Source organism: Daphnia pulicaria, chromosome 5 (assembly GCF_021234035.1).
Source record: "Daphnia pulicaria isolate SC F1-1A chromosome 5, SC_F0-13Bv2, whole genome shotgun sequence".
NCBI classification, from domain to species: Eukaryota; Metazoa; Arthropoda; class Branchiopoda; order Diplostraca; family Daphniidae; genus Daphnia; species Daphnia pulicaria.
Genome location: NC_060917.1, coordinates 5,805,406 through 5,820,501, shown reverse-complemented (window position 1 = coordinate 5,820,501; position 15,096 = coordinate 5,805,406). Strand labels below are relative to the sequence as shown.

General features: G+C 42.8%; 1 protein-coding gene across 2 annotated transcripts; it reads left to right on the top strand.

Moving 5' to 3' along the window:
* LOC124341075 (homeobox protein OTX1 B-like) lies at nucleotides 1-15,056 on the top strand. 2 transcript variants are annotated; one of them, XM_046793993.1, is made up of 7 exons: nucleotides 1-132; nucleotides 296-412; nucleotides 638-783; nucleotides 12,599-13,051; nucleotides 13,128-14,076; nucleotides 14,145-14,415; nucleotides 14,502-15,056. In XM_046793993.1, the coding sequence occupies exons 4-7, from the start codon at nucleotides 12,973-12,975 to the stop codon at nucleotides 14,634-14,636; spliced, it is 1,434 nt and encodes a 477-aa protein (XP_046649949.1). In that variant the 5' UTR covers nucleotides 1-132; nucleotides 296-412; nucleotides 638-783; nucleotides 12,599-12,972; the 3' UTR covers nucleotides 14,637-15,056. The 2 variants fall into 2 exon arrangements, with proteins under 2 accessions (XP_046649949.1, XP_046649950.1); XM_046793994.1 differs by lacking the exons at nucleotides 1-132; nucleotides 296-412; nucleotides 638-783 and adding an exon at nucleotides 2,715-3,317.
* The last annotated feature ends 40 nt before the right edge of the window (nucleotides 15,057-15,096 follow it).

The window sequence follows — 15,096 nt, the reverse complement described above, 5'->3', positions numbered from 1 at the left end:
ATCAAAGAAAAAGGAACGATCACCTATTTGGACGTGGATACACGAAGATCAAATTACAAAATTTTGTGGTCATCGTTATGTGAACTTTAGTGTCGGAGCTTTTCATTCTCTCCACTCCATGCTGTATAGCAGGTAAATACTAAATACTCGGAATAAAAATAGGATGACTGGGAGCTTAAATAGAGTTAAACTTGGTCCAAGTTTGTGAATTTTTATTTCCTGCTAGCATTATTTATCCCCTTGTCCATGCATGGCTGTTTGTTTGCACTATAATGTAACCTTTTCCTCTGTGCAGATTTGAGGCCTGAGCCAGACATCGTAACAGCAAAGTTTTACCTGTGCTGGACCTCCAGTCATATGATTGGACTGATGACCTCCTGTCATCAGCAGCAATCACAGTTTCATCGCTCAGGTAATAGATTTCGTTACTTTGATTAACCTGCATGTGACCTGCCAGATTTTTTAATGATGCATGACTTGCATAAAAGCAAGTGTCTTTCATGGATTCCGTGAATTCTCCTGTTTATTAAACTAGGGCATTCTCCAGGTTTACAACTGTCTTATTTTCAACTTTTGCTTGCTTGTTATTGCTTCTGTAAATATTCTTCGTAACTCATTGTTGAAATTTTCTATTTAGATAAACAGCATCCCGTTTAATTGGTTCCTAATGTACGCCCATGTGAATGTGGATGCATATTCACGAGGACTCCCTTTTACCTGGCGGATTCAACTTGTCTGTGGATGGAGCACGTGGATGCCTGGCTGCATTTCCCAGGCTTAAATGTAGGGCAAATTCATCTATCTTTCCTTTCTGACTATTCAGTGGATTATAAATCATTGCGGAGTACGTTGTACGATTATTCCTGGGCCATGCAGTTGGCTGAAACTGTTTCATCTTGCCCTTTTTTGTTTTTCTTAGTCAGGGTTCATTAAATAGATAGAACCACTGCAGATCAGAGGCTTGTTTTTGTACCTCACCACTTTGTCTGTGGGTAAACAATCAAATTCAAAAACTTTTGAACTTGAAACGTACTTGAAGCAAAGTGAAACTTGAACAATTTTTTCCACAAAAATTTGCTGTCACACCGGCACTTTCTGTTTAAATCGACATCCGCTGAACGGATCAAGATTATTTGTGTATCTTTTAGTACTGAACCAGTTTGACTAAAGTCCCCTACAATGTCAAGATAATAGTCAAATTTGGCACGAAACCCCCTCCCAAGACCCTCTTGATGGAAGCCAAGAGGGAATCTAAAACGGTTTAAAGAGTCGAGATTTCCGGGCTTCTTTGAATCTAAACAAATAAAAACACGTCGAGACCTTTTTTGTTGGGTGAAATCTTTTAATAGCCCGTGTGCTGGTTGAATGGCGGGCGTGTTCGGCCGACCCGGCTGTGACCTGGACCGCATCATCCATCAATTTCTCGTATAATATCCTTACAAAAAATTGAGGTCCAATTCTTTCCCTTATTTTTCAGAGTTTGTTAACTGTCCGCCCAAACAGTCAATAGATATAATAAACAGGACTGGACCACCTACGAGAGGGGGGATGCATTTGTAGCCTATACTATATAGGAGACCTGCAGCAGAAATAAAAAGAAAATGCTAGTGCCTTTGATATAATCAAATTATCAACAATAGTTTCGCGTGTGTGTCGTCGTCCCTACGCATCGGGAAAAAGGAGAATAGACAGGTTGAAAACAAAAATATAGTTGTCTCCTCGACTATAGATTCACGGTCTGAAATTGTTATTTAGTTAAAGGGAAGCATGTAGCGTGCAAATAGAGACTGGGATCCATATAGGTGAAGCCCCAATGAAGCTCTACCTGTCCTCCGTACCTTATTGGAACGCGAGACTGTAGTGTATGCTGGACTGCATGTAGGACGGCCATCACACAACAGTCACACTATATGCCCGCTCCCGCATATTGGGTGGAGAGGGAAAACCTACACAGTTTTCCGTCTTTTTTCCCCGACAAATATTTATTCGACATGTACGCAGGCCAGTGTGGAAGGGGGGGGGGGAGAGAACACCTCAACTCTTCCATTGCGGGTTGTTGTATGTATGGGACCGAGGGCCGGCAGCCCGGCCAGAAATGCTCGCGGGAGAGAAGGAAAAAATCATTTCAAAGTCTTCCTTCATATTTTTTCCAATAATTTTTTCTTCTTTTATTATTTTTCCCCTCTGGCTGGTTCCGTGAGGACACACAACCCCGTTTGTGTGTGTACATTTCCCGCGACATGACATGCAGCACGAGCGGGAGAATCCTTAGAAAAGAAAATATCGTCCGTCTATATGTACGTGTATACCACTGGTCCCCCCTCCCTTTTGCGCTTCTCTCTCGTCATATTTCACTATGTGATGTCTGCATTTGAGAGATATTCCCAGTATAATTATTTATAGACTAGTTAATTTTACGTCATTTATTCGTTGATTTTATTTCGATTAGGATCGCTGGATGTGTTCGGTTGTTGCAAATTTTTTGAAACAGAAAATTTAATGGGCGAATTTGAGATATGGTGTCCAGGAGAGTGACCCACCTCACCTGGGTGATTGTTTCAAAGTGGGGTGGATGGGTGGTGGGTGGTGCTTCACCCAGGTTTCCTCTCCCGCCGCGATGAATATGTCACAGTCTACATATTCGTGTAAAAAAGGAAAAAGAGAAAAAGTTTGTTGGTGGGCGCCATGTGAGTGTCGTGTAAGTTCGAGTCGGCCAGTTCTTCGAGTGTTGGCAATAAGGACAGGTCGCATTCAGATTGACCGAAAAAATTTCCCCCCAAACAAACTTTTATTTTCCACTTTTCGAAATGTTTTAAATTTTATTATTCGATTGTGTGGGCCCACCGTCAAAGTTCCGATTCACTCGTGTGTCAGGTGTGTTTTTATTTCTCTCTCCTTTCAACTCGGAAGAGACACAAAAATAAAAAATAAAAAACCTTTTGGGCGCAAAAATAACATTTCCATTCCCAGCAGCAGCAGCAGCGATTCTCGATCGTGTCCAGTCGTGCACTCGGAGGATTTAAAGAAAGTTTTTTTTTGTTATTCTTTTCTTTAAAATCAAAATTTGTCTTCCTTATATATTTATACATTTCTATACCCCCTTTTGCGAGAGAGAGAGAGAGGAACGTGTTATGGTTATTGCCCTCAAACGGGTCCTCCGTTGTAGTTTGGACCGAATCGGGTCCGTTTTTTTTCTTCTTTCTCCAGTCGACCGAAATATTTTGTGCCGGTCATTTGACAGTTCCGAATTGTGACGTTTTGTTCAAAACATTTTCGTGCGTGCGGTTGTTCCATCAAAACTACAAAACTTGATAAGGGTAAGTGATTATTATTACGCCAATTGATGTATCATCAAATCGATCGATCAAAATTCATTTTTTCTGCGTGTGTGTGTGTTATAAGGCTTAGATAGAAAATAAAAAAAAAGGGGGAGAGCAAAAATCGTATTCATAGTACACAGAATAATGGGTGTATACTAGTTATGAATAATATCGAATGTTGGTCGGTCTTCTATGGTGGGGTGGGGTGGGACTCCCTCCTCTTTTTACCCGCACCCAGCAGCACTAGAGAGAGACTCTCTCCCTTGTAGTAGTAGTAGCAGTGCATGGGGATCCCACTCGTATAAGGTATCGCAACTGTTCGATATGCGATACATACATATAAACGACTAACCAGCAAACTTATAGACACACACGAGAGCGAAAAAAATATATGTGTAAAGAGGGCCTTGCGGGACTTGAAGTGGGGGGACCCCATCTGTTCGGCAACCTAAAACTCGGTTGTTGATCGTGAAATCAGAGAAACCCAAAAGACTATAGCAGTATACGTTTATTGCACACATATGTGCTCCGCCGGACTATAGCTAGCTATAGATGTTCCAAACGAACTATTGTCTACCACCGCATGAAATCGACAAGAGTTTCTCTCGTCATCCCGCAGGAGGTACTCGACTTCTTTCAGCTGGAAGGGGTACTACCCACATCATCATCAGCGTGAAGAATGAAGAAGAAGAAGTAGAAGCATCTGTGCTCTATTATCAATCGATTGTAGTATTTTTGGGTGGAGGGGGGACGCTGCGTACAAAGCTGCTGGTGTACAAGTATAGTTCGCGGCAGCCCAACAAAAGAGACACTTCTTGTGCCATCTTCTTCAAACAGCGAAAAAATAAAAGTAGAAGAAGAAGAAGAAGAACAAGTGTTTGATGGCCTATAGAAATAGACGCCCGTTTTTTTCGGGATGTGGAGGAGGAGGTTATATTGATTCCCCCCCCCCCCCCGCTTCTTCTTATATTCTTGAATTGATGGGAGTCACCCAAAAAGAGAATGAGAGTATAGACAACACAACAATGGGGAAATGTTTGAACGATCATCAAGTTTCTCTTCTTGTTGGCCGGCTAATTGCTTTGCACTTTGTGTCATGGCCAAAATAGAAGAAGCCCAAACTCTTTCCTTTGATCATTTCTTTTTTTTTCAAATAGTTTTTCGGTGATAGGTTAGATCTATGTGTATATGGGGGAGAGAAAAAGGAAAAGAATTGAAATGTTTGGGTTGATATATAATCCGACCCGGCTAGGAATGTATGGGCGTATCGATTCGTTTCAATCTCTCTCTCTCTAAGGAAAGAATTAGAAACATCGAAATGTTGGCATGTACATATTACCTTTCAGCAAATGTATGATGTTGTATATGTAGGAGCTACTGTGTACAAACGATGTGACTTGATGGCCAAGTGCTGGAATGATTGACGGACACGCTGCCAGGCTACTGTCGTTTGTCTCGATCCAATGGATAAGATGGACGTCCGATAATTTCTGTGTGTGTTTCCCCCCTCAAAAGTCACTTGGCTGCTGCATCTTGTGTCCATCAAGTCACTTTTCAAAAAGAAACATGTCCATCCGTGTTTGACTTTGGCAATATGTGTCAACGGACACAGAAATACTAAAATCTACAAATATGTGTCTCCTTCCGCATTGCATTCCGCGCCGGATTTCCAGATTGATTTTTGTTCAGATGGTCCCAGCCCAGCCCAGCCCAGCACTTGAATGTTATTTCATTTCTCATTAAAAGCGACGGCGTGTGCGGCTTTTTCATTTGAAACTTTTCAAATGTCCGACGACAAACAATCAAGACAAAAAGAAAAAGGCCCAGGATCGAAATGTTATACATTTCATATTTCCCGCGTCGCCGTCAAAAGAAAACTCCAACCATCCAAGGGTCGCAATACTCGTAGCGATATTATATATTGACGACGAGTACTCGATATTAGTTACAGTGTATCAAATAAAGAACCAACCCGCCGGTAAAAGAAATGGGGAAATCAATTCAATGGACGCGTTCAACCGCGGTCGCCAGCACACACACACACATATAAGAGACCGCACCCCTTTTTTTCTTCTTCTTTGTAGATATACGTATATTTCTCATCTGTGAACCGCTGCTGAACGGTTAGTTACTTTGGACCCTCTGTGTCTATACACAGTGGCGAGCGTCGGTCGTTCTCCCATCAAATATTGACACGTGACTTTTCGAGAGCGCCAACTTGAGAAAATTTTTTTTTTCTTTTATTGATTTCGATTGAGGAATGTTTGATGTAGTAGGGGGGGACCAAACTTTTCCGTTGGGAAGATATGTTATATATCGGTTGATTGGAACGTTATTTCCATGATATAATGCCGATAGATTAAATCAATACAAAAGACAATCGATTGAGCGGAATAAGACGAAAGTTGTCTATATCTATAGTTTGATGGGGAAAGTCTAGTATATAGATGGGATGTTAGTATTATAGAGAGAGAGACCACCCCACGGCTGGAAGATGGATATAGAAAAGATAGTATAAGATGGCGATTGATTGGATGATGCAATCGAGCGGAAAAGACGCTGGATCGACCCGCGCCCCCCTTGTATCGTATAGTTTTGTGCGCCGTACTACACATCATCCAAATCGGCCATCTTTCTTTCTTCTGTTGCGTGTCTCTAGAAAAGAATTTAGAAGACGGCCAATGGCCGCCGCCGCCAAGGAACTTTGTGTGTGTGAAAAAGAAGAAGAAGAATACATTTTCCGTCTTGTATTCTTCACTGTGGCCGTTCTTACGTGCTGTACAATACCCGATTTAGTCTTTTCCCTTGGCGGCCTCTCGTCCAGCATCCACCCCACTGTGTGAGACCCAAGGAACCTGCACACGGCCCCCCCCCCCCCTCAAAAAAAAAGAGACGGACTCAAAAAAAAATCTATACTGGAAAAATTGGCAGTGGACGCGGTGCATATCTAAGGTTTATCTTGTAGATACCCCATGATTTATATACATACATACAGGCAGAGAAGATATATCCTTCGGAATAATACAAACCAAGAAAAGGTGTGTTCCCCCCTCCCCCCCCCCCAATAAGAAAATGTCCAGTTGTTGTTGCCCGGCTGTGGGCGGATAAGGACGACGACGACACAGCACAGAGTGGCAGAAAAGTAAAACCACAGAGGACTATATGCGACCATCTCATATCCCTGGTACTATATAGAAAATAAGAAAATAAGAAAATAATAATAGAGCCATATAGTAGTCTCTAGTATAACTTAAGAGTGCTGTAGTAGTAGTAGTTTCAGCTATATAGCAGAAGAGGAGTTCTTAAGTTTTTTGGGGGGGTCTGACCCACCTCTCTCTCACGATAAGCCGGTCATAATTGGGCGAACTGAGGTTTTTTTTTTCTCTCTATTCTTCTTTCTACCTTGGTGGACACGGAAAATCGATTAGAAAACAACAAGGAAAAAAGAAGAAGAAATTCCCTCCTTCGAATTTTTATAGAACGCGCGCAAAATCTTTTTTTTTATTTTATTTTATATTTGGTGACTATTATTTTCCTGGTCGGGGGGTACTATTATAAATGGAGGCATGCGCGGGAGGCTGCAAGGAAATACACAAGAGGGAGGTGCCTTTCCACTCGGTCGCTTCGACCGTCTTCCATCCGGATTGGATGGGCTTTTCTCCCCTGAATTTGGTGTCCCCTCCTACTCGTGTGCGGATGCGTGTCCGTCTCTATTGCCCATAGAAATATATACAGGCAGAGAGCGCCCTCGTATAATAATATCGACCGTAGATATATATTGTGCAACGCCAAAGTCCGTCAACATTTCAACAAAAATCAATTTTGATGGAACTTTTTTATTTTCACATGCGAAACCTTTTTTGGCCAGACGTTTTCGATTTGTGGTGTGTCTGTCCCCCCTATATCACAACAATAAGATTTACCAGACTTTTTTTTTTCTCCCTTTTCCGTTTTATTTTTTCGGTTAATATAATCCCTCCTCTGCAATCCTGCGGAAAAATTCCTGTCCGTCTTAACGGCGTTTCAAACCAGCCGCCCACGGAACCAAAAAATGTAGAAGAATAAAATAACCCAGCGCGTCAATGATTCGTTGGAATTCTTTGAGACGTTGTTATTATTATTATGATTGCCGTGTTTTTGTGCTATCACATTCCAAAGGAGACTCAATTCAATTTCAGGTGAAAATAACAAAAAATAAAATATCTTGCGTGTTATTTTCTTAGCCGGACAGATTTCGACGCCATATTGGACGCAATCAGGAATATGGTCGTTTCCCCCCTTAAAAGAAAATCAGATTTTTCCACCTTGTTCAGATGATGGGTTCCCCCCCCCCCTTTTGATACATCCGACCATCTGATGCTGTACGGAAAAACGGATTAATATCGATATAATATAGCCAAACACACACACATGTGTGTAATGTTAGATGTGGAACAGAAGGCGAATCAGAAGTGGTCGGTCGGTCGCTAGGGGGTGAGCCCGCGCCATCTGCAAAAATCCCAAAAATAAAAAGAATATCAAAACCAATCCAATCGAGTAATGTGTATGTGCGTTGCACAGCAGCCCATATTATATTATTATTATTACGCTGATACGTACATATATATATCTATCAAATAATACCTCCTCCTCTTCCTGTGGTGGTCTCTGTGCACAGCAACGCTCTCCATAACCTCATCGCCCGGAGCCATGATATGATTCCATCTAGGAAAATGACATCGGTCGAAGCACTCTGATAAATATGTGTGTGTGTGTGTCTATCTCTCCATCCCAATAGCAGAAAGCCGGATGCGTTATAAGCTCTTCTCTCACGCACACACACATATACATAGAAAGAAAACCGCACCGGCCATCCGCTAGCGCTGTGGATGCGTCTACATATATATATAAATCCATCAGGTCCATCCGACAATTTATTCTAGGCCTATATAACATCTAAAAAAAAAATAAAGTTGAAATTTTGTTTTCTTCTTCCTCTTCTTTCTATCGTGTTGATGTCGGCCGTGGCCGTGAAGTGTAGAGAGAGAGTGCCGCCGGGCCGCCTTCTCTTCCATCTTCAATTGCTTCTACGTGAGATATCAACGTCGTTTAGGATTAGCATCGTCTGATGCTCCTGACTTCTCCTCTCTCCCTGTGACACACACACCAAAATGCCATTGCGCCGGAGGAGAGAAAATCATTTTATTCGATTCGGCTGATGGCCGCTCTTGTCTGTGTCTGCCGGCTGCAGCAGCAGCAGCAGCAGCAACAGAGAGAAATGGAAATTTGTTTGGCCCGTCTCTTTCTTTCTCTGTGTGAGAAGATTGGGTTGGACTCTTCTCACCAATTCCCAGGGTATTGTTGTCCGTCTTCTATAGGCCCCTAAATAGTTTCCACAGAGTCTGCAACAATAACGGAGATGTGTCTACATATTAAATAGCATCTTCTTTGATTGCGTAGTTGTTTAACAAGAAATACCAAAACTCTCAAACGATCAAATATTTCATGTGAGCCGGGGTTCGCGCGTTCTCCGTACAAATTGGCGACTGGGAAAGATCCGGATGGGAGCGTAGGAAGAGATCCTGATGCTCTTCCTACTTGGGAATTAGGAAATGATGTGGGAGAACTTGACAAATGAATTCTTGACGTTTGCGAATAGTGGGCGTATTTATATTTAGGCAAGTGGTAGACGTTAAGGCGAATGAATAATTCAATGTAATCACAACGAATGGAAAACAATGCGCCAGATTTAGTCAAGAGAAAAAGCCCAAGGTACACGCTCTATACATCCTCTTATAGTACCTATAAATACTGTTGAATCATAGGTTATTAACTTATTATGTAACATTTTATTTTTCGTTTTCTTAGCCGCCACCGAGGGAATTATAGCGCACAATAACTCGTATAATACGGTCTCTCTAAGATATGTCGGGGATTTGCCATTCACTACTAATGAATACTGAATCGTGTACTAGCAGTTTTATTTATTTATCGATTTTTTTTAACCGTGTACCAGCATTTATTATTTAGATAGTTTGGAATAATATCCAATCAATTTTTTTTTTAAATTTAATCAATTCATTTTTTACCTCGCTATTATTCTATCGCCCGTCACATTTAATTGAATGTAAACTGAAATTGGGATTATAAATAATAATTCCTTAAAATTTTCATAGTGCGTTTAAATCCTATTTGGGTATACTGCACTTGGGGTACAAAATTACATTGTTGAGGTGTACACCTACACCCAGTTAAAAAAAATTTAAGCGCTTTCTAAAACTTTATCAATCCCTTTAATCGTTTAACATCAACACTTTCAATTTTTTTCTAAATTATATTTACTCAACGGCTCGTCATAGTCGCTCAACATAGGTAATTCTGAACCATATGTGCCAGTTATGATTGAGATATCTGGAATATCCAATCCATGCAGAACAGAAGCTAGGCTTCATTTTTTTTATCTCAAGCTAAAATTTTATTGCTGTATCGAATTGAGATTACACTCAAGATCAGACTCAAATTGGCATCTAAAATAATTCTTTAAAATTGATAGTGCGTTTAGATCCTGTTTGCATGCGCCTGGGGTACAAAATTATATTTTTTGGGGTTATTACAATGCACCTACACCCAATTAAAAAAAATGGTTTGAACATAAAAAAAAAAAAAACTTAATTTATTCCCTTATTTATTCATTAAGCAATTTAATTTTTTTTTATCATTTCCTTAAATTAAAATTTTAAAAAAATTGTAGTCTAGGCGTCGGCTCGTCATATACGGATTGACAAGCCGTTTGTGTTTGCATACACGATGATACATAAGTTGCTGCTCCGCATGGAACTGCTGGATGAAAACAAGAATAAGAGAAAAATGTGTACATCCGATATCCGTACACACACACACACACATGGGCGCTTGTATTTGTGTTTGTGCTAATACAATTGCACTCACACAGACGACTCGATTTAGCCCCGACGGGCGTGTGTATTGACACGTCAACAAGTGGCGAAATCTACTCCAACTAGCAAACAAACGTCTAGATACATTCCCCCCTCTCTTCTACTGCCAGCAGCAGCAGCAGCTTTCCAGTTTTCTCTTTTGGGGCCCGTCTAACAATGGAGGACACACCTCGTTGATGGCCAGATTGGCCTCATACAGCCTCCCCCCCCCCCCCCTTGTATAGGTAGAGAGGTGGAAAACGGTGTACAGATGAACCCTTTTGATTTACTCTTTTCAGACTCTTTTTCTACATTTCTTGATTCTTTTCTCTTGTTTGTCACTGCGCTCTGGGATTTGCTGTGTGTTCCTGGAAACTCTATCCGCTAATCCTCTCTGCCCAGCAGTTTCTGTGTGTGTACCACCGTCACCTTCCACGGCGGATATGTACACTATTTTTTTTTACTCCGCGCTGGAACAGTCTGTCACATGTATCGAAAGAAGAAGAAGAAGGAAAGGTGTCCAATTTCTTGCAATCCGTCGTTATAGATAAGGAGAAAAGAAAATCCGAGAATTTGTCGGAATTTTTTCCCCTCCATTTTCTATACCCCCGTCGAGTTGCTGCCGGGCATCAAATGATGACCGGCCCAAGATATATACGCGTATATATTTCTACCTGTGTTTTTGGGAGAGAGAGAGAGGAAACGTGCGGTTATATTCCTCGTGGAAAGTTGCCAAAATGAGAAAAAAAGGGAAAAGAAACGGGATCATGTTGTTTTAATCCGACGACCAGAGTGGGGGGAGAAGAATATATAGAATGCTCCATGCCATTATATTTTCTGCACTGCTGAATCTACCTGTGATGTTTGTAGTCTGGGCATCAGCTATTCTTCGATTCTCTGCTCAAATGGAATAAGAACTTGAGCCTTTTTTTTCTCTCTTTTCCCTCCATCAGTCCGCGGCCGATAGGCCCAGCAAACAAGGTCCGATAATGCACTCGACTCCATTCGACACGACGGCCAAGAAGAACCGATTATAATCGCCCCTTTTTATTTTTACATTCATAGGGGTGAGAGACGAATGTTGTGTTGTGTGTGTGTGTATGGACAAACAGACAAATAACAACAGTCTTGCATTTCACGCTTGTCCGCTGGATACAACCCGATCCGCTGGTCAGAACAAAACCGGTTGTTCCGTTGTATCCATTTTTCCAGGGTCGGGGGTTGAAGAATTGCGGTTGGATATCATTTTATTAAGACGTGGAAAACTGCGTCGAAAGTTAAAGGGGAAAAAAGGATAACGAATGAAAAATTCAGATTTCCATTCCGGCGGGTGGAAAATAAGTTTCCCATCATCGTCGTCTTCAATAGCAGATGATGATGAAACTACCCGGGATATTTGTAATGCGCATATGAAGACGTCAGCCACTGCGCTTTCTAGACGAGTTAAATAAATAAATGACATGCCAAACTAGAAAGCGACCCGGCCGAACCATAAATATGTCAACGTTATCTAAAAACAAATTTTCAAAACTCCCGCCCCAGCAGCCTACTCTAGTCAAGGAAATTAAGTCTTCCCAAAATTCCAGGTATATAGTATATGCCTATATAGACGTATGAGGACTGAGAACGGGTTTTGTAGGTCTGACAGAAGAAAATGGAATTGTTAATCACTTTGATGAATAACATTATTGATTCATATCGACACAACACTAAGGGTTGTGAAATATACGCTCCCCCTACACTGTCATCGGGCCGGATCAAAATGATCCTGGCGCATTTACATTTTTCAGAGAACATTTACTACCTCTTAATGTTGATCACGCATGTGGTATATTTGATTCCGTCTGCCGGTTGTCCTGTCCCGTTCGAAACCTGTCCATATGTGTGTCTTTATTTATTTTTATATGTCGAGTTGAATATTCAAACTGAGAAGATCTTGTTAGATTTTTATTTATACAAAACAGTCCCTTCCACAAGGGAAAAAGTAGTAATCCTACGTCCAATTAGACAAGGTTTCCTTGACGTAGTACACGCGCTACTCATCTTAGATATTTCTTCGAATTTACCAAAGGTAGCCTGTAAAGTTGGAAAAATAAAAATCATTTTTAAAATCCCGACATGCTGATAGGGTTGGGATCCTGGATATTATAAGAAATCTATTCTCCCCGTCAGAGAGACCTCGCCCAATGCGACTTGTATTAAGTCGAGTCGATTATTTTAAATTAGTTCTTCAAGTATCGTGAGCGCGCTCAATTCGTGCATCATCCATTAAAATGAATAACTTTAGATGGCTATATTATGTCGTAGGAAATTAGCTCAGAATGTTAATTTTTTTCATTTTTTTTTTCTCTTTGAATCTTTCAGGAAGTAAAAACCCAACGAGACGGCACACAACCATCCGGGGGCGATCAATAGCTCTGCCTTTGCGCGGTGTGGTGGTGCTGGGCACAGGTGGAAATCAACGACGGAACTTGAACATTTTTGGGGCCTATAATTTCCGGTCGTCGTCGTAAAAGAGAGAACTGGCGTTTTCCAGTTACGGGGGGGTTTTGCTGGATGGGCCCAGTTGCAGTCAACAAGCGCCAATCTGCCCGGCCCCCCAGTTATCGATACAACAGCCAACAGCCAATAATAACAAGCCGCCAGTTCCTTCCGGCATCCAACAGCACAACAGCGGGAGCAGCTCTAGCAATCCAATCAATAATAGCAGCAGCAGCAGCGGCGGCTACTTTGTCGGAATGGCGATGGGAATGTCGATGACCTCTGACCCTCAACACCACCCCATGGGCAGCATGAACGGCCTCTCCTACAGTCACGGTATAATCACATTAGAGCGCCAATAGGCCTCGATGAATTTCTCTTAAAATTTCATTTGAAAACCAATTCAAATTAGGTGGAGCCGGACGGAAACAGAGACGAGAGCGGACGACATTCACTCGAGGCCAACTGGACGTCCTGGAATCTTTATTCGCCAAAACGCGTTACCCGGACATTTTCATGCGGGAAGAAGTTGCACTCAAAATCAGTTTGCCGGAATCGCGCGTCCAGGTCTGGTTCAAGAACCGGCGGGCCAAATGCCGCCAGCAGCAGAAACAACAACAGCAACAACAACAACAGCAACAACACAACGGGGCCGCCGGCGGCGAAAGTGGTGGTAACAAAGGTGAGAAGAGGATACGCAAACGAGGCGGACAAACTAACACGACGACGACTACCAATCCGGCCGGCGCTCCAGCAACCAACAACGCGACGTTGAACAACAAACAGCCGGCCCGTAATAATAATGCGGTTGACCCTGTTTCCCTGTCGTCGGCCGTCATGCCGCCCGTCAGTGGTATCAGCACTGGTCCGCCCAGCACGCCGTCGGCCGTGTCTGCCGTGTCGATGGAAGGTGGCGATTCCAGTCAAGTGATGATTCCGTCACCTTACCGCAATTTGGCCATGGCCCTCAGTCCGATCCCGTCCAATTTGATGTGCAACAGCATCAGCAGTTCACCGCCGTTGATCCAGCAGCAGCAACAACAATTGATCCAATCCATCCAGCAACAGCAGCAGCAACAACTTCATCAGCCGGTCCCGGCTTCTTTCGGCTCGGCCTCGTCGTCCACCTCATCCAGTTCCGGCTCCAACAACAGCAGCAGTTACGCGGCTCCATCCTATCACTACCATCACCAACAACAGCAACAACAACAACAGCCAATCAGCAACAGCCATTTCAACGGGTCTCACCATCATCATCTCCATCATCACCATCCGACCGGATCATTCGGGCCGGCCACTGACGCCAACAACAGCGGCCTCTCCGGCTTTTTCCCGCAGTACACCACGGCCAACAACAGCGGGTGAGTCCAATGCTACAATCCATCCGGATGCCACAGTTATATACAATTTTGGTATTATTTATTTCCAGTGTGGATTTGATGCTGTCGTCGCCAACGATCCTAGCGGCGGCCGGCAACATCAGCTCAACGAGCGGCGGCCTCGGTCCGGCCATGAACTGCCCCGGTGGCAATGGCAACGCAAGTATCGGCGGCTCGTCTTCGTTCTGGGCCTCGCCTCCGCCGATGATGGATTACGGCGGATCGCCGTCCATGTTGCTTCCGTCATCGGCCAGCACCCAGTCGTCGTCGTCGTACTATTCGTCGCTCGACTATTCCCTCTACGCGCCCAGTCTCCATTTGGTATGATGGAATCACCAAAACGATTTCGGTTCTTCTTAATGAACCTGTAGACTAAATGACTTTTTCTGTGAAAATTCTCGATCCAGCCGCTAGCCAAGAGCTCGACCGTCGATGAAGTGGATCAGCTCATCCATCGGGAAGCCTCCAACAAGAATTCTAGTCCAGTCGAGGCCGACGACGATCAATCGTGGGCCAAATATACCAATTTCCAAATCCTTTAATTTGATGCAGCACCGCCCGTGTCCAGCAGATGAGACCAATTAAAACCGGATCGGATCCAAGAAAAGAAAATGCGCCATCCGCTTGTCAAATTGCTGATTTGTTGTAGATCTCATTATCATTAGTCTTACACACATTTTTGAATACGAAAAGAAAAATCATACATCGTCAGGTAAATATTGTAGACACACTTTTGATAGACTTTGGATTCACTTTGATCATTTTCACATAGAGTTTCAAATCGCTGATGCCTAAACTGTGTGTGTGTGTACCTCTCTTTTCACTACTGCAGATTTCTGACCCAAGTGCAATATAAGCCTTTCTAAAAGCCCCCCCATTTTGTGTGCGTATCAGTGTGTAAGTGCTCGTCTTTGTGCGTGTGTTTCTGTGTGTCTCTCGTGAATACATTTTTCATCTCACTCTACCGTCTAAAAGTAGAACACCACCATCACAAGAGATCAG

What these genes read in the sequence shown, in the direction of transcription:
- LOC124341075 (XM_046793993.1), top strand. Translation starts at nt 12,973, where the DNA reads ATGGCGATGGGAATGTCGATGACCTCTGACCCTCAACACCACCCCATG. An exon ending in ACCACGGCCAACAACAGCGG is followed by an intron (nt 14,077 to 14,144) that starts GTGAGTCCAATG and finishes ATTTATTTCCAG; the next exon opens with TGTGGATTTGATGCTGTCGT. An exon ending in ACGCGCCCAGTCTCCATTTG is followed by an intron (nt 14,416 to 14,501) that starts GTATGATGGAAT and finishes TTCTCGATCCAG; the next exon opens with CCGCTAGCCAAGAGCTCGAC.